This window comes from Cyrtonyx montezumae, unplaced genomic scaffold (genome assembly GCF_038088225.1).
Source record: "Cyrtonyx montezumae isolate F1298 unplaced genomic scaffold, pur_monq_1.0 scaffold_7, whole genome shotgun sequence".
NCBI classification, from domain to species: Eukaryota; Metazoa; Chordata; class Aves; order Galliformes; family Odontophoridae; genus Cyrtonyx; species Cyrtonyx montezumae.
In genome coordinates, this window is record NW_027072078.1 from 15,581,416 (window position 1) to 15,600,849 (window position 19,434).

The 19,434-nt window shown below is 37.0% G+C and overlaps 1 protein-coding gene across 1 annotated transcript in view; it reads right to left on the reverse strand.

Annotated features, from left to right (window-relative positions):
- Nucleotides 1-19,434, reverse strand: part of PDE1A (phosphodiesterase 1A) — a 177,819-nt gene that overhangs the window by 121,436 nt on the left and 36,949 nt on the right. Inside the window, exon 2 of the mRNA XM_065750482.1 lies at nucleotides 17,945-18,058. Within this exon, the coding sequence (XP_065606554.1) occupies nucleotides 17,945-18,048 (104 nt within the window). The 5' untranslated portion in view covers nucleotides 18,049-18,058. The remainder of the gene's footprint in view (nucleotides 1-17,944; nucleotides 18,059-19,434) is intronic.

A 19,434-nucleotide genomic window follows, 5' to 3' on the forward strand; every position in this document is an offset into this window, starting at 1 on the left:
TTCAAATACTGAAAGTTAATAGGAAATATTTGTAACTATGGAAATATGTTGAACAAATGCTTTCAATACTAAAATATTACATTTTTTTATTTACTAAAAACTATGCCACATACAATCCTCATCACTGAAATCCAGGTATCAGCTCTAGAGTCCAGTTCCCCAGTCAGTCCATACCATATTTTCATATGTATCTGGCATATGAATCATATGTGTCTTCATATGTGACATATTTTGATGTTTCTGTACTTTCCAATTTTTTTAACTCTCATTTTCATGTCATATTTTACATTATTTTTGTGTGTTTGCTGAAATTTATATGGCCTAGCATTACTGTGTTTTAGAAAACTAACATTAAAAAAATCCAAAATTAATAAAACCATTACGTTTTATAATGGATTTTAACTTTCAGAAGGAGCAGATGAGTCTTCCTCTTTCCAGCCATCCAGATACAATTTTGGTAGATGAAGTATGTAGTGTTGTTGCCTCTAAAGATTATTCTTATCTTCTTATATTTTGTTAAATAGAAGAATTCCATTTCATTTTTTTCTCCACAATTTCTGAGGGTCAATTGGTGCTGATGAATTTAATGGATATTGCTGTATTTAACATTGGATATCTAACTGCTCTAAAGAATTCAGAAGTACACCTAAATAGCAACACGTGAAGATGTATTACTCAGATTTGTCAGATTTTCAACAAAAAATATCAGTATTAGAAGAATTTTCACCCACATTGAAGCAGTTAGTTATGGTAAAAAGTAATTATTTATTCTATTTTATCAGCCAGAAGTATAGTTACATAAGAATCAGCAAAAAGGAGATAATAACTTTGTGATACATGAAGACAGCATGCTTATCATGACATTTACGCCTACTTGAATGTTCATCTGGGAAAGTCATATTGACAGCTTAGAACTTGAAGCAATCATTGTTCACAGACACATACAATTAATAGCTAGACAGTAATGAGATGTGAGTCTGCATGAGTATGCAGAGGATGGAAGGTTGTGGTGCACCTACATACCCATTATAAAAACTCCCTATTGCAAAGACTGCCATTATTAGCAAATCAGGATAAATTACACTAAAACATCATTTTCTGAATCCTACATACAGCTGGTTTTCAACTCTGGCCACTGTCCAGAATCTTTCTTCTGTAGATCTGGAGAGGAGAGAAATTATTCTCCCAGTGTTTGTCATCTTTAAAGAACACTTGCATGTTTTCACAAGTCTTACCTCAGTACATCAGGTGAACAAGTCAATAAAGTTTTGCTACTTTTGACATTGGGAAAAAAATGCTGGAATCCCACTCAAAACAAAGAGAAAACACAAATCAACCCTGACATTGTAGATACCGAGATTATCAAGAATGTATAAACTTCAGCTACAGTCCTCACTCTGATCCAACATTCTATACTTGTGGTTATGTAAGTCCAGAATCAAGAGTAATCACTGAGAATTGTCCCATGGCAGTAACATGAATGTGTGAAACTCTCCTTGTTTTTCTTACTTTCATATCAGAAGCAAAATGTTGGGCCTATAAAGAAATCCTGTTAATGTGATTTTATAATATATATCCTACATTTCATGTATAAATTGTTTTATCTTTTTTTGTCGTTTATCTGTTATTTTAAAATAACTTTTTAATACCTTTGTTCTTTCATGGAAGTAGTAATTTACGCAATAAGCACAAATTTCCTGAAACCCTATTAACGTATGCTTATCTGAAGTGTATTAGACTCACTTATCAGATGTTATTATTGAAAAAGTACCTCAGCTTCACTCGCTGTCTGAGAAGTGGCGTTACAGGAAAATCTCTGCTAGAAAAAGCACAATGACACAACCAAGACTAAATCAACTAAAACTAAAGTTAAGACCTTATTCTAGGTCAGGTATTGGTTCTCTCTTTTGCTCTTAGAACAACTGGCATTTGCTTAATAGTCCCAGACTCATTAAAACTTTTGTGTTACTGGAACTCAGTGAACTGCTTGAAATGTTTGAGAAGTTGTTTGATGCCTTGTCTGCAGACAGAATAAGCAATATGGTCATAATGAACTACTATGGATGGGAAACACTATGTTCACAAGAATAGGGAACAATGACCTAATTTATACCAAGCAACTACAACTAAGATGAGTTTAGGACTTTTCAACCTCATCATCCTGTAACAAGTAGTGCAAAGATACTGATCAGCATTTTTAAGAAGGGTTGATTTGAGCAGTATATCATTTAAAACATGGCTGATCAAAATGCACCTGCACTGAGGGAAGAAAAAAGGAGGAAAAGATAGCCATTGGGTTTGCGCTGGGTGAGAAATACCTTATCTATCAACAGGTATCTTTTGTTTTGATTTGCTAGAATCAACTCATTTAGTGATGAGTCAAGAGCAACTTACAATCATGTCAGGATTGAGGATTTCATGTTGCAGTGAAGTGGCAAAACACAGAAAGAATGTAGCTTGCATCATGCAAGAAAAATGGAGGGGAAAACAACCCGCTCAATAAATATTATTGTCATCTACCTTAAAGACAATTTTTACAAACATTAATAGGAAGAGAATCAAATAACACATTTAGAAATAAAAACAAGTGCATAACCTTGAAAGGAAGTGAGGGATTTTGTGAAAGGAAAAAAACACTCTTCTGCTTTCTCCTTGTGAGTCATACTCCGGGCGTGGTACCAGCACGTCTTGTTGTCCTATTTCTATGGAAAAAATCCTTGAGCAAGTTCATTCTTGATTAAGTTAGCATGGTGCCAAGCAAACATAAAACCCTGACTCTTTGATTCAGCATGCTCTATTGTTGCAGTTGCACAGAGGGAGGGAGGCGATGCATGTTATTAGCAGAGCTTCGGCACTGGCAGCAAAGTTAATGGCACTAGGGACAGCATTTCCTTTCCTTTGTCAGCTTCAGTGAAGGAAAATATTTTCAACTTAACTTAGGGATTTTGTTTCTCAAAATTTTGCTGTTTCGAGTTTGATACTTTCACTCTAGCTCTGATAGTCCACTCTTGCTACATTCTACAATCTGTTCTCTGCTTATCTGTGCCAATAAACCAGAACCTTGAAATTATCTGAATTCCTTCAAACAATCTGGGTTGAAGGTAATTCTTCTTTCCAAAATAGGCTGGGGAAGTAAGAGAGAAGAAACAAATTTGTTCGCTGCAGCAAGCGTGTGATTGTATCAAAACTGTGGACTGAAGCTGAGAGCTAAGAGGTGTTAATGATTCTTCACCAAATTTGTTTTGCCGAATTTGTTGGGAAGTATTTAATGTAAACATAAAAAAAAAAAAAAAAAAGCTACCTCATCTTGAAGTACAAGGACCTGAGTGAATGCGTTATAAGTGAATAACCACATCTCCATAATTGACAATATACTGTTGCTCAGATAATGCCTTCATTCATTTTTACGTTCATAATTCACTCATACAGAAAAGGCAATCTGGGTAGCTGCAATCACACATGCAGACATGGGTGCTTTCTGGATAATGAAATTAAAAATGAAAAACCATAGCCTACATTTGTTCATTAACAGTCTACTTTTGGTACAGAACTAGTTTACTGAGTAAAATGCCTCTTTTAAATGTGTAACCACTGAGTTTAATTCTTTAAACATGAAGGCATAACAGCTTCAAGACTCACGTTAGGAATAGCTTTCAGTGTTAATTAGGAAGAGAAGCATAGGGAAACTGAAATATTTGTGATAGGAATAGAGACATTTTGAGATGGGGTACTAATATGAAAGAAAAGAGCTCTTTCAATGGGAAGCCTGGATTTAATCATAAGTGAAACAACAAAGGGTTTTGTGCATCTGACACTTTCCTCTGAAGCAACTCAGCAGGGAAAAACACAAAACTTCTAGCTTTTATTTTAAGACACTTTTTAGCATTGCTGAGTGTGTGCAGTGAGAAGCTTTCAGCTATCTATAAAAATGCATGTACAATATTTAAGACTTCATCACTTAATGTAGCATAGATTTCTATTATAACAATACATAACTGTACAACATTGTGAGTGCCATGTTAGTTGCAAGCTGTGTTACAAGGGAATGCAATGCAGCTATTTGGTTTAAGTGGGGACAACAGCATTAAATAAAACTATCCCTTCTCATCTGTTTCCACCTTCCAAATTACTACAGAAAAGGTGCTAAAATAAAATTTTAAAACTGAATTGGGAAGCACGGCAGGGAAGATGTCTAGATGCATGTACTTGGAGTTCTCAGTTCTACTGTTTCATTATTATCTGCCTGAGCAATTGACATTTTTTTCTATGTCTACGCTCCTCATTCACACAGTGAAAGTTTCACAGATTCATTAAACATGGGGGTGATCACAATACAAATTACAATCTTCTGATTTTATTAGTAGAAATAAATTAAGTAACAAGCTGAGGTACAGCTCACTGTGTATGAGCAAAGGGGCTCACCTCTGTCTGCAAAAACAAAGCTCATTAGCAAGAGTGGCAAAAAACAAAAATCATGGCCATAGATAGCACATTTATTACAATCTCTTTCTATGACACTCCTTCTAGCTCCAACCAAGTGAGAGAGAAAAAATAGGGGGAGAAAAAACAAAGCAGAAACCAAAGAAACCTCAGAAAATCCTTCTTCCACTATCAGGTGACTTATTCACTTAGTAATGCAAAGAAAGAATAATTGAATCCTGTAACAGCTAACTGAAAAATTGTATCTGACATAGCCCAATGTTCATAAAAAGGAGTGAGCAATAAACCTTAGCCAAATTCCACTGTATCCACTGAAAAATTGTGCACTTTTGTCACAATAAAGTAAATCTCTTTTAATCTTTCATTTCTTGGGATGTATTTCAACAATCTCCAATTAAACTGGTGTGAGACCAGAGCCAGGCTATTTTTATTAAATTATGGACTTGGAGTAATAACAAGCTGAAATTCTTTGGTCTATGGGCATGACATCAACTGTATCATAACAATTATACTTCAAAAACTACTATATATCTTTTCTTTCCTCATTTAAAAACCCCAGACCTCCTTCATTCTGTCCACATCATCAGAAGCGGTAGTTCAACACCATGTTTCACTGAAGGAGTGAATTGAAGGTTGGATCTTGACAATTTCTCATATCTTTGAACTGAAATCTCACAAAGCTACAAGATTTTCTGACCCTTTAGGCAGAATCACAAATTTCCAGTATAGTCAGAAATTAGCAGATGCTTGCAGGTGACCAGCCAGCAGATGACTGAGCTACTAAGTAGAACTCATGGCTGGGCCGTGAATTACTTTTTTCTGAGACACAGAATTACATTATGTAACAGCCGCCTTCTGCAAATCATCAAATAGTTTTCATCAGTGAAGCATCATATGGAGATTTTTTGCACTCATGCCCATGTATAAAGCTGGAATTGGTCCCATGCATGTGGTAGTCTGCCAATTTCAGTAAGGCATGGGTGCCAGCTACAGACAGATTTAATATAGCTCGTACAATGTAGAAAATTCTCAGTTCCATGCCAGGAGTATCATCATAATGTTAATCATTGTCAAATGATAAGAAAGCACTTCACTGTGAGAAATCACATCTGTTGTCACTTGTGGAGCTTTACATTGTTATTTTTGAGCTTTAAACAGTATCCTTCTGAGTCCATTTCAGTGCAGAGAAACAGTATGTAAAGATGCAATTCTATTTTTCATTACTTGGAATGAAAAAGATATAGTAAACCTCTGAAACTTCTAATTCTACCTTTTCCTCCAAATTCTTTCCCTTGCAACCTTTCTCTACTGAAGCTGATGTCCTATGGCTTCATTCTATTTCCTTGCTCATTCAAACTAAGAATGTACTGAGATTGCATTTAAAAATCAGGTTCTATTAATAACCATGTGCCCCTAAATAGCAACATGATTCAAGGACTGCAACTTCTGAGTCCTCCTCTGTTAAAGCAATAAGAATTTTTGCATTGAACCAATTACTAAAATCTTCTAAACTTTCAAACTAAAAGGTCTTAAGTAAAACTTGCAGGAAATTATTCAAATTATTCACTTCCATTAAGCCATTATCTACACTTTACATTTTGCTTTCATCTTATATGTGAACACAAGGATATTTTTAAACTACATGCAATGGCATTCTGGTTACAACTTTTTTGTTGCAAAAGAAAAAATGACCAGGAAAGATCTAGAAAGATGAATAGGATAGGACCTCATGCATAGCATGAAATCAACTGCCTCCCATATCCAGAAACTGAGTGTAATTCAAGGGAAAAAAAGGTGACAGGGATGACTTGATATGGTGTGTGCTCACCTGAGCCACCTAATTTTTGCCAGAGAGAGATGAATTTAAAAATTGTTGAATAAATCATGGCATTTTTGTTGGTTGGTTGAATTTAGTCTGTAGCAGAGCTGGCATCTGATGCTAACAGTTATACAAGTTTACAGTGAAAAAGCAGAAATACAATTAGAGGACCAAATCAAAGCCAACATTATCCATATGCATTCTAATATCATGTTTATTTTAAATATCAGGACCGGCATTGTCATGCTTCCATTAAACTCATATACAATTTAGTCTTCTATCAGTCTCTAAGTTTTTGAATACAAACTTTGGTTTAGGCTGTAACAGTGATAGGAGCAACTCAGAAAGTTTGGATTCAGCTATAAACTCTCTTAATCTTCTGGGATGCTCATATCCTGTGTTTACCCTGTAACAGTCAAGCAGCTGCTGTATGTTCACTTTTAAACTCTCTCTTTCCCTGTCTCCTAAGTAGACAAACCATTTTTCTTAGCTAAAATTCATTTTCACGCAGCATATGAACCAGATTTGATCCACAACAGGGGTATATGGGCATGTTCTTGGAATAGTGAGGAATAAAATACATTAGCGGTGATGGCAAGGGGAAAGTTTTCATATATTAAATGAGAATTAGGAAACAGAAGGTCTAGGTCAAAAGTCTACTGTGATCTCCTGTTTGAACAGGACAGGAATATATAACCAATCTTCAATTTCTTTCCAAACAGAAGATCATGTGACTTAACCTATTTAATAAAAGAAAACTATTAAGTATGCATCATATATTTTATAATTACAAAGCCAGGAAATCGATCACATAGCTTTGGAAGTATGTTGAACCAAGATGTTTTAAAGCTTTCATTTCTACTTATTTCTGCACATTACATCCTTAGATGCTTCTGTAGGGATGTTCTAAGAATCAAGTGGAGAAGACATTCTTTTCTGATCTGTAGCTCAAGCAAGACAGACAGTGCCTTACCAAACTATTCCAGGAAAAAACTAAAAATAGAAGTAAGTAATTCTTTCTTGGAGACAAAGCTTCCTCATAGTTATCTCTAAACTATTTAAATGTGTATGTTATAAACATTCTTCATTTTGACATGTGCTTGACAAATATTTTTAAATATTTCCAGAGAAACAAGCAATATTAAATCAATCTGCTTAGAACTTCAAAGTCAAAAGGTCCAAATAAACCAGTGTCTTTACCTATGACATTTTTAGTAAAGAACATAATACTTCTGTCAACACTCACATAAACCAGAAAGTATCCAGTAGAAACAAACTTACTTCAGAGTATAAATCTTTTTGACTCTACTTACACACACTCTTGCCACATACACTCTTACCATACTTATTATTTAAGGAATACTTCCTATCACCTAATGATCACGATTTTACTCTCCAAGTGTGCTAGTTCATTCAAGAAATTGAAACAGTTACATAACTTTGAGGCAGATTCAAGGTGAGAATAGGAAGGAAGGGCTCAACACTTTCCAGAGAAACAAGATAATGTGATGATGTTAAAAGCATCAAACATACACACTATATAGGATAGTTAAGACATTTCTTCTCATTACTGAGCTTGTAATAAAGCTCAGCTTTACGGAAAAAGAAATATATATATACCTGTTTGTTTCTAAAAAAACTCTTACAGAGCCACAGGTACACACACATATTAGTGCTAGTCACAAGTAATTTGAAGCCTCATTTTTGTCCCAACTACTTAAAAAGATGTACTCTCAAGAGAAATATAACACTAAGATGGAGTTTCCTTGTCACCGCACTATAAAACAGAGAAAAGCCTATAGTATCTCCAACTATCTGCCACTGGACTACGCCATAAACCTGTTTTCTCTCTAAATGAACTAATGTTATGGTTAGTAAAGGTGTTTTAATAACCACTGAGACATATAGGCATAAAACAATCTGCTGAAAATAAGTACTTGGTGTAGGAGATAATAAAAAAAAATTATTTCAAACAAACTACATAAAATCGCAATACACATCAATGCAGGAAACTTTGATGTTAGATGTTGATGCTTCAATATATTCTTACAGACAAGATGGCAGAAAACAGCCAATAGCATTTCATTTCAATTTACCCAGGCAGAACATTAGTTGAGTACTGATTATGAACATGACAGAAAACACTACCTGGTAGTCTGCTCCTTAGCATCTTTCTGGCATAAATTGAACAAGTAGTGAATCATTCAAATGCAAGTGCCTCCAAACACTATTTATCAGAGAAATTCACAACAATTAAATGTCAGCATAATATTTATTGAGGCTACTTATTTTCCCAGGGGCGCCAAAAGTCTGGAGAAGGGTTGGGTCAAGCAAACTGCAGCCAGTGTCAAACAGCAGAGAATGGAGCGTAGCCACTTGCAGAGGCAAACATCTTCCTTTAGATCTCTTCCTGTTAAATAACACTCCACCAAATAATATCTGCATTCTGCCTGTAAGGCTGCATTGAAGTCTGTAATTCAACAGACTGTAAAGCTGAAAAGCTCATTAAGTAAGCAGTAACAAAACCAGAAAAAAATGTTAAATGACTCTGATTACAAATATTTATTTATGCCACCATGTAGAAAGCATATCAGTGGGGAAGAGTTGAGCAAAACCACATTCCCTTCAAAACAACCAAACAGCCAAACCACCACTTCTTTGTATGGCTATTTGTAGAGCTACTATCTGAAAAAAAGCAGAGCTTTACAGTATATCTTTCCTTTTTCTTTTCTCCAGCAGATGATACTTAAAGGTATCCTGGCTTCTTTGGATGACATACAAATCAGATGTATTTCCCTAAATTGACCAACAAAGGAGCACAGGTACCCACTCCTGTGACATGCCTATGACTTCAACTTTTGTAGGCAGATGTAAACTGAAGATTTTATAGAAACTTTATTCCCATCCCTGATCTTCAGGAAACTTAAATATTTTGAAAACTTCAGGAATGGCATTATTGCTCATGCATTTACATTTTGGAATATTTGTTTATTTCTGCTGTTTTATGGCTGACTCAGATGAGCACTACTTCTCTTACTCATTCTAAAGAATTTGTAATAAACCACATGAGTGTCCAGCTTTACCATACAAAATTTAAACAGTACAATGTCAGCTATTAAGTATTCATTCTCAGGACATTCTAGTCAAGAAGATCCAAAATTTTTTGTAGCATGTTTTTGAAGGAGAGCTTCCTGCGTTGTTTTTTGTTGTTGTTGTTGTTGTTTTTTTAATTTGTTTTTGGGAGAATCTACAGACATCCAAAACACTGCCAGTGGTGACAAGGTACAACCAAGGTAAATAATAGACTTAAAGATTTACAGTTCTGTGCCTGTTGGTTATAGGTTACTTTGCAGTACTCAGCTGATGTAGCTGAGGTGCAAATACATGATTACAATTGTCCTGCATTAGCCAAAGTACACAACATGGATGTTTATTCTGGACTTCTTTCAGGCAAGCTTTTTGTTGGCTACAGGAGCACAGATATTATCTGATGCATTATAAAGCTGGAGTGACATGGGCAAAACTTCATTTTCACAAAAACTGCTACTACAAAGATAACCTTGCAAAAATACTGGAACCCTCAGCACAAGTTCATATTGCATCAACAGTATTCTCTCATTACTTGATCTACTACTTCTCTCATTACTTGATCTACTACTAGGTACCCTAGAGTAGGATTTACTGACAGAGTCACAGACTTAAAACACAGGTGACCTGAGATTGTGGTTCTTTTGTGGTGAGCTGCACTAGCTGATGCAGGGCTGTCTCCTTTCACTTCTCCAGCTACTCCCACACCCAGACAGCTTTCTCCACTTGCCAGGGTACAACCAGGTGTGGAAATGCCCAAGGAATCAAACCTAAGAACTGATTCAATTTAAAAATAATTGGAGTAAAAAGTATTACCAGGTTGTTTTTAACCTACAAGAATTTCCAGCACAGCATCAAAAACAGTCATTCTAGCAGAGTTAAGAAACCTAGAAAGAGAGGCAAGAGTGAATCACAGGAAATAACCTAACTTATCATAGCTGCTGAAAAAGATAAAATTTTTTGGGACCACATAGCTGACAAACTCACACAGTTTGCTGATCAATTTGGCAACAGATTTTCTAGGAGGACCCGCAGGAATTAATGAAACAAACCATGTAACAGCATTTGACTTACACATAGGTTCTGGCAAGCAGTCAGCATCGCTCAGTTTTAGGAGTAAGTCACATACTCCTTAAAAAATTCCTTGCACATATGTACTCGAAGGGCAGGTCTCTGATTAGAGCCACAATACTGGGCAGCCCACTGAAGTCTTTAGGAGGTTTTGAATGCTTTTTGTAGCTCCATACAAGTAAGTCTAAGCAGTATTCTGAAGATGAAAAGAGGCAAAGGAGAAGGCATGCTTGTTTTCTTTGCAGCACTGTGTGCCTAATTGTTCAGCTTTATGGACTGTGAAAGCTGAGTCACTTCATTGTCAGCTCTAGCTTTCTAATCAATGTACTCAATTTCTGTTCAGCTTCCCTTAGGCACAGCAGAATGCAATTCTCTCTCTTACTTTAGTTGCTACTGCTCAGTTTTCTGTTTATCTTCTTAGTAAAATTAAAGGAATTATTTTCTATTATGCTCAGACTGTCACTATATCTCTTCTCTATGAGATAGTATTTTAAAAATTCCATGGCTTGGTTCATGAAATGATATGGCAAGGCAGTGCAGGAGGAAAAAAAAAAAAAGAATAAATAAAAAAGTCTCCCAAATATCCAGTGCCACCAGAGTATGAGTGAAGTACTTCATTGCTCTGCAGTTTGGGAGTCAAGCTTAGCTCCTTTGGTCCTTGGTTGGCTGATTTTGCTCCCTTCAGCAGTCTTTTTTTGCTTGGCAAAAAGGAAACCTGCTGGTTAGATATGGTGCAGTAGCTTAGCACTTGCTGGTAACCAGTACCCCTCTAACCTTGCTTTGCAGCCATAGCTTTGTAACAGACCAGTTGTGGTTTAAACTGGCAAGCAGCTAAACACCACACAGCTGTTTGTCCCCTGGCCAGCTTTCCACAGCTTTACCGCCGTCCACACAGTATCATGTGCTATGGAATAACCCTTGGCCTAACACAGGCCACCTATCCAGCTCCTCCCCACCAAGCAGCCCAACCAGCTGCAGGGTGTGATCTCATCACTCTGCAACAAACAAGACATCAGTGTGCTATTAACACTGTTACTACTGAAACCAGGACAAGTCTTAAGAAAAGAGCAGCAGAAACACCTGCAGCTGTTTTGTTCTAGCCGTACTTCATAGATGATATCAGGAGCAAACCAGACCAGGAGGCAAATGCAAACAAACTGGAGCAGTGCTAATGCTCAGCTCACTCCTAAATAATTATTCTGTCATCTTACAGGACAGACACTATTTCCATAAAGTTGAAGTTATGTTTCTCTTTCAGAAAGAAATATGAAGCCAATACCGATTTTTATTATAACATCAACTGATAGTAATGTAATTTCAGTATTTAGTCATTTTCTGTACAATCAACAATTGTACAGCTTGGTTTTGCTTACCCAGATGTTTTGACTGCACCCTGAAGGACCCTATTGTGGAGGCAGAGAAAAAACGAGCAGTTTTTTGTGGGAGGGATGTATGATGAACTGAGTTTTTGACCCACTGCTTTGAGAGACAGGTAACTATTTTGTAGCAGGCTTCAATGTGTACCAACTAAATTTGAGAATGATGTTGTTGAAGAAAAAAAAGATTCACAATAATTAGTTGGCATGCAGGGCAAGCAAGGGCCTCCACACAAGTAGCTGGAAGGGGTCTCAAGTAGAAGTAATATAACTATTTCAGCAGCAGATGACATACAATCTCTTTCTAGGCAGAGATCTGAATCGAACATGAATGAGTTAAATAGAGAAAGCATTTTTTGAAATCTTAAAAGCATAGGTAGAGGCAAAAACCTAAGCTAAACAAAAATAAAGAGGATAGAGCTTTGAGACTTCATTTAATTGTAGTTTGACAGTCAGCTTCATAAAATGCTGTCTTTAACTTCCATTGCAGTATTCTCAGATAAAGAACATAAGTTTAATGGGAAGCGTATGTGATGGCTGTATGCACATATAAATTTGAAGATCTGGAAACAGGGGACTTCCCTTTTGGATCATACAGAGACTGCAAGATCTGTTACAACTGAATTTTGCTGTTCTTCGTTGTATCATAGACAAATAAAGGCTTGTGGACTACTCCTTCAATTTGCAATCATCTCTAGTAGAGCTTTCTTAAGCGCAGCAATTCACCTACCCACAGTAAATTGGAGGACTGACATTTACTCTAATCCATCAGAAGCACCAATAAGTGCTAGCAATTGCAGCGAAAATTGGTGTGAACTGGGAAATAAATTCTGTGTCCTCTACAAGATAATGATGAAAATTCCTTTCTAACAATATTATTATACTGCTATGACTAGATAAGAGAGTTCTTTGTATAGCTAATGCTAAGTAACTGAGTATGGATAAAATATCTACAGCTACTGAAAGTACTATAGGTTTAATTGGATAAATATTTTTATACTACAGAATTATTGTAAATTGTTTACCTTGACTACCCAGCTGCAGAAACATACTTTGGTTTTGGAACAAAAAGAAATGGTTCACAACTTATAATGGAACATTTCTTACTGTCATTACAGCACTAATGGGATCCATATCAATCACTAGGTAAATTTCTTCATTTTTCTCTTCTGAGCATTTCTGAATACTTGACAAATAGCAGCTTTTATTTTATTTCAATTCCATTTAGACATAGCTCTCATTTGAATTTTTTCAAAATATGGTTTGCCTTTAAAGAAAAGTTTTCACATTAGGAAAAAAAAATATGCAACATTACAAGTAAAAAATTCTTGTACTGTATATTCCTAATGTTCCTAATGTAATTAACACTACGTGACAGTTTATGGCTAATTTTTTACCAGATATCCACCTCCTTGTCTGTCTCTTCTCCTCTGATTCTTCAGTACTCATAAGTTTAAAAAAATTTATATCATTTGATAATGACAGTTTCTCCAGTTAATGTTTTGTGAGCTTTCATAACATAGTCAAATTGCACATATAGACATGGATACATAGACATAAGCAAAATTAAACACCAAATACAGTATAAAATAGAATATGAACAAGAGACATGAAAAAGACAACCAAAACCAAACCAAAACAAAAAAATCAAACAAGGTTCTCAAAACCATTCTGCAGCTTTCCCACCACTATCTGAGGGTCTGGTGAAGGCATGACTGAGGGTGGTTTCCTAGCTGAAGTTTTCCATTCCAGTCCCTTCTAGATCTGTCTGCTAACCTCTGACTGCATTTGATGCCTTTATAAGCATTCTGGTGTTCAATTCAGCATGTGTGAAGGAATGCATTTTTCTACTTTTCTTTCAAGTCATGTTTCCCCAGATCACTGATTAGGGCCCCTTTTTCCATTAAAAATTTTGCACACACGCACCTATAGACATCTGTCACTGCAGAACCCTAGGTTCAACAAACTTGCTCCAGGAGAGTCAGGCTTTTAGTGCCTAAAAACTCTCGCTTCTGGAGATTGTTTTTGATGCAGAGTAAAAGAAAGGAAAGAAGATAAGGCAAAAAGCTTTTGCCTTTCCTCAACCCTTTTTTCCATCCAACTTAGCACAAATTAGTTTTAGGACAGCAATGGCAGTAGCAAATAGTCTCTGATTTAAACCATTAACAATTGTGTGAAGTAGGAATTTTAACTACATGTGAATTCAGATCCTGTAGACATTTGGGATGCTGCATTTTAATAACTTCTATTCAGAGATTTCCAAAAGAATTCTGACAAATACACTTATCTATAAAAAAAAAAAGTTATTTTCTCACTAATTAATTTAAAGCTCAGAAATGGAACTCATTCCTAATACTGGGTTCAACAGTGGTGGAGACAGAAGAAACTACTTGCAAATAAGATGCCTACTTGTGAAAAACTTACATTCTGAGAGAGTCTGCCTGTTCAGTGTGTGACACTGAGTGAAGTGGCAGACAGCCAAGGCACACTGTAAACAGTCTGTGCACCATTCCTCAGCGTAGTGAGGAACACAGGGTTAAGTCATCTGCAGATTAATAAGAATACCAAACACTGTAAAGCCAGAGAGCATACAGAGCTTTGCTTTAAATCTGGTTCTCTGGGTTGTGAAGCGAAATGCTTAAAAGAAGTTGCTTCTCTGTCAGAGCTCACTACTATTCTCTGTCAATATCATAAGTTCTCCTGGGCAGCAAATATTCCAGTCCTGTTGACACCAGAATAAAATTAACCTGAAGACTTAGTTATTGCCTCAAGTTAGGTCTTACCTCACAGAATGAAAGCCTAAGGGAACACAGTGGCACTAAATGCTCTGAGAAGAATGCGCCTGGACAGGCCATGAGGAGATTCCTTCTGAAGAGGAATATATGCAACCTGTACCTGAAGCAGGCTGTGCCAATCACAGTGTTGTTTGAACAGCTTTTGCTTTTATTCTTCTGAGTAACTAAGAATTACTTAAATTGCACTATTATACGACATATTTTGCTGACATTTGCTTCTGCTTTCTCCCCAAAATATGAAACAGTAGAAGCTTGCAGTCTGCATATTCAAAATGTCTTAGTTCAAAGACCAGAAGCTCATGTCAAGACAGAAGTGTACACAATTTCTCTTCATAAGTAAGACCTGTTACAGTGAGCTTGTGTGATATCAATAAACTTAGTACCAATGCTAAGGATCAGTCAATTTCAAATTAACCTCTTCTCTGCCAGAGAGGTTCCTCGTTTGAAGCAGTGCTGCAGTTTCAGTATGAAGATAAAAGAGCTGGATTTTGACTTACGGTGCAGAAGGCAGAACTTGCCTCTAAGGCCGCATAGTCAGTGTGGCAGCTGGGTATGGATTCTGTGTTATTCTAAATATCCAAGTATTTACTGCAGGACATAAGAAGAGTAGTAGATTATTGGTTTGCATGGAACTTGTTAGAGTAGAAACTATGTAGAAAGGCTTTTCCATCCAAGGTCATTCATATTGCCCAGTTTTCTCATTGGTTACTCATGTAGATTTCTCATGTTTTGAAAAGTGTATTCAATTCAACTGCCTTAAACAATAGACTGTATTTACAAAATAAACAAAAAATTAAAAATATATATTTTTTTAAATAGACCTACGAGGTTAAATGCATATGGCATACTGCAGACAAATCTTTATTTAAAAGTAGATCATGTAAAAAGCTATTTTAAGTAAGGGCCTACTGTGTAAGTAAACATTACCTAGACAGTTACATAAATGACAATCAGTGACCTTTCAGAAGTAATGGCCTGCTTGCAAGAAGACAATTGGAACTCTCAACTAACAAAATATAGTAGACTGCACTTCGTACTCTAGTCCTCCAGACTAGAGCAAGAACAGGTTCAATCCCATAATTCACACTACATCTTGACTAGATTGTAGAAATATTGCTATAAGGGTGTAATTTACTTTCACACATGCTCCATTTCACTAAATGTTCTCTCCTAAGACAAAACAATTCTCCTGACAATATACAAAGTAATTCTTCCCAAATTAGATTATCAACATTGGTCATACTCATCTGTCCATCTTTCCTCCCATATACAAACATGCATATATCTGCACCAGAAAAATAAGACCTTTTCCCTAATTTCTAATGTTTAAACTATAAATTCAGTATAGAGAGCTGCTCAGAGAAATCCAACTCTTTGAGATTTTTCCATCAGAAGATCAACTGGTCAGTGATTTCCGTTTGACTACAGAATGATTAAAATGAAATCACTGTAAAGTCTGTGAAATACTCAGCTGAGCATTTAAATAATAACAGAACACACAAGTACTTTACTACTGCCTTGCAGTTGTAACAATCATGAGGACAGTTTTCAAGTACTTGAAACCATTGTTCCAATTACTCCTAAAATTGCCTGAACCTTATTTTCTGGTGCTGTTTTACTGATTATCACTACTGTTAAGTTATTTACTTTTGTTTTTTTAATGGAACAATTCTGAAAGAAAACATTTCAGCCCAAGAAACGCCATTCTTACTCTGGTGGTAAAAGAGATAATACAGAATGAACAAAAGCAGCAGATTAGACCCCACATAAATAGAAATCTGCACAAACTGATGGAGGTCTCTGCTGGAAAGGCTGAGAGGGAATCTTATAACTTCATAAGTACCTAAAGAGTGGGTGCCAAACTGACAGAGGCAGACTCTTTTTAGTGGTGAGCAACTTCAGAACAAGGATCAACAGGCAGAAACTGGAACACAGGAAGTTCCATACTAATTCAAGGAAGAAATTCTTTCCTCTCAGAGTGACACTGAGCTGAAACAGGCTGCCCAGAGAGGTTGTGAGTCTCCTTCTATGGAGATATTCAAGACCAATCAGGATGCCTACCTGTGTGACGTATTGTAGGGTGCCTGCATTAGCAGGGGGGTTGGACTCAGTGATCTCTGGAGGTCACTTCGGACCCCTGCAATTCTGTGATTCTGTGCTTGTGTATGTGAAACTCAGAGGCAAGATGTGTGGCATCAGGCAAAATATTTACTCTGCTTTGCACACTTTGAGGTTTCTAGAGCTAACATATTTCCCAAAATGCATAATATTAAACAGTGATTATAGGATTCGTAGCAAATATTCAAAAGCATATCACAAACAAGTCATGATAAATTTCTGACCACAACTGAAAAGTTGCTTTCCACCGGAGCAAAGTTTCTCGTGAAACAAAGCAGATGGCAGAAATTCCTTTTCCCACAGTCAGCTCGAATCTCTACCCAGTGCACAGGGAAAGTAGGTAGCCAATGCATAGAACACACAGCACTCAAAATGATGCAGAGGTTTCAGACTTTTTCCTTCTAGAGCTGAAAAACTGCACAGTAACTGTGGCATACTTTAGAAACTCAGTATTTCAAATCTTTCCAGCTAATGTGAGTGCTCTTTCATCACTTCCAAAGCAAGAATCATAATGTAACATCATGACATCAGCTTTCAGAGAAAGAAAAAACCAAGTACTTGAAAGAGGTGCTGAAGTTTAAGTCAACATACTAGTTGACTCTCTCTCTGACCTATTGCAAACGTTTCTCTATTGATCAATTACACCAAAAGTCTACAATGAAATTTTCACAAGCATAGTGAATTACACATAGCAGGTGCATGGTGGTCCCTTCAAACAGTCTTTTTATCAGTTTTTGGCATTGTTAACCACCAAAATAACTGATTAAAAGAAACAAACAAAAGAACAAGGACATAGCATCCTCCTAATAACTAGGCATCTTTAAACATAGAATTCTTTGCATTCTCAAAAGGCAAAGTGCTGATACTTCTATGGATTTGCAGTAATATACTTACCTACATATACTGGCAGAAATGATGGAACAGCTCCAGCAATGCTGATTCTGAAGATAATATTTACAAAATCACATCAGAGCTAAGGGAGTGTAAACATGAAAGGACTTACCTGCATTTCAATTTTCAACTAGTCATCTCTTTTAAATGGTGTGACTGAACCTTACATAGCATTCAATATTAATCTAAGTACCACGATACAAGAGAGTGATGCACCGTATTATGAGAGCAAATACTATTCACAGCTTAAGAATAATTCTCCCATTTGCTAATTAGTCATTTTAATGAACAGATGAAAACAGTCTTTCCCAAGGAACAGAACAAAAGCCAAGAAAGGAAGTACTCACATTCCTTTGAGCCGCTGCCACATTTTCTCTGCATGTCCTCCTATTTGATACTTTATAGAGGTGCTTTCCAGTTCCCGAGTTGTTTCCGTTGCTCGAGCCCCCATCGTTACTGTCCTACAGTGATACAGTTATAGTCAAGCTCAGCAGCAAGTAAAAGCATTCCTCAGTCCACTACAAATGTCAGAAGATCCACGCATGTTAGACAGTAGCAGCTTTCACATCAAAATACATCAGAATTACAAGAGCTGAGGGATGATTCTGCCTGAATCGCTACTCACTTGGGTAGAAAAATCCACACTTCCCCCCCACACCAGCACAGAGCAGCACACAGCTCCTCTGACCTCACGAGTCTAATCCATACGCGTGAGCCAGCTACTACACTACTGACTGCCTGCACAGGCTCCTTCCTCACACACTTTGCCTGCAGTAGGAATATGCACAGAAGCACAAAAGATTCCTTAAAAAGGACTATAATGCATTGCCATGCAGGATAAATGTGAATGATTTTAACAATCCAGAAGGAAAGAAAGGCTGGCTTCTGCTCTGCAGGTTGGAGAAACAGGCTGCAATATGAAAGCAGATGGTATCAGCCAGTATCAGCCACATCACCCTACAAAGAGTGCATGTTCAAATGTCAGCACTTTCTTCTCTTTAGTTGATCCTGAATTGATTCTTAAGGAGTAAATATCTACCAGCTTCTTGAGAAGAAAATGACCGACTAATGCTGAGTCGTTAGTGAAGTATAAATCCGTGCAGAAGAGAAATTAAGGAGCTCTACAGGTTGTTACTGAAGGAGTATGCCGTAATGATGACTATTCACCTTCTCCTAGCAACTCCAAACAGTAGGTCGCTGTCAGTTTAGCTGGTGGTAAATGCAGCAGCTGCAAGACAGCCTGCTCAGCGAATCCTGTGGGACAGCACCGTGCTCGTCTCTGCCAGCAAAACTATTAAGTGCAGGCAAACAGCACAGGCATTGAGGACTAAAAGATACGCCAGCCACACAGCTCATTGCCAAGGCTGCCTTTCAAGTGCAGAGCTAAGCACCTGGGTGTACAGCCAGTGCTGGGTTTTGGAGAGGGAAAGGAGAGGATTTCCTTGCTTGGCCAGCCGCAGACCTGGCTTTGTAGAGTTCCTCCTGTACTGTGTAAAAAGCATTGCGGTGAATCAGAAGTAACCTTCATTTCTAAAGCAAAAGCCAAATAATCAAATATTTCACAGACTTCTGTCAGAGATAGAGACTGCTTCAGTAAGAGCTATGCAAGAAGCCAGGAAATAGGGAGATGCCAAGTGGCAGACAAAGTGCCAGCTGTCACCAGCTGCCAGTGTCACCCCGCCAGGAAAGGGGCACTGAGCTGGGACAGATTACTGTAAACCAGGGTCCTCAGATGCTGATTCAAAGGAGCCTAAAGTAGGAGATGCATATCTCACTATGGCTTTAATTAGACAGCTTTATATGTATTAAATGTTACAAAGATGTGAGCCAACAAGAA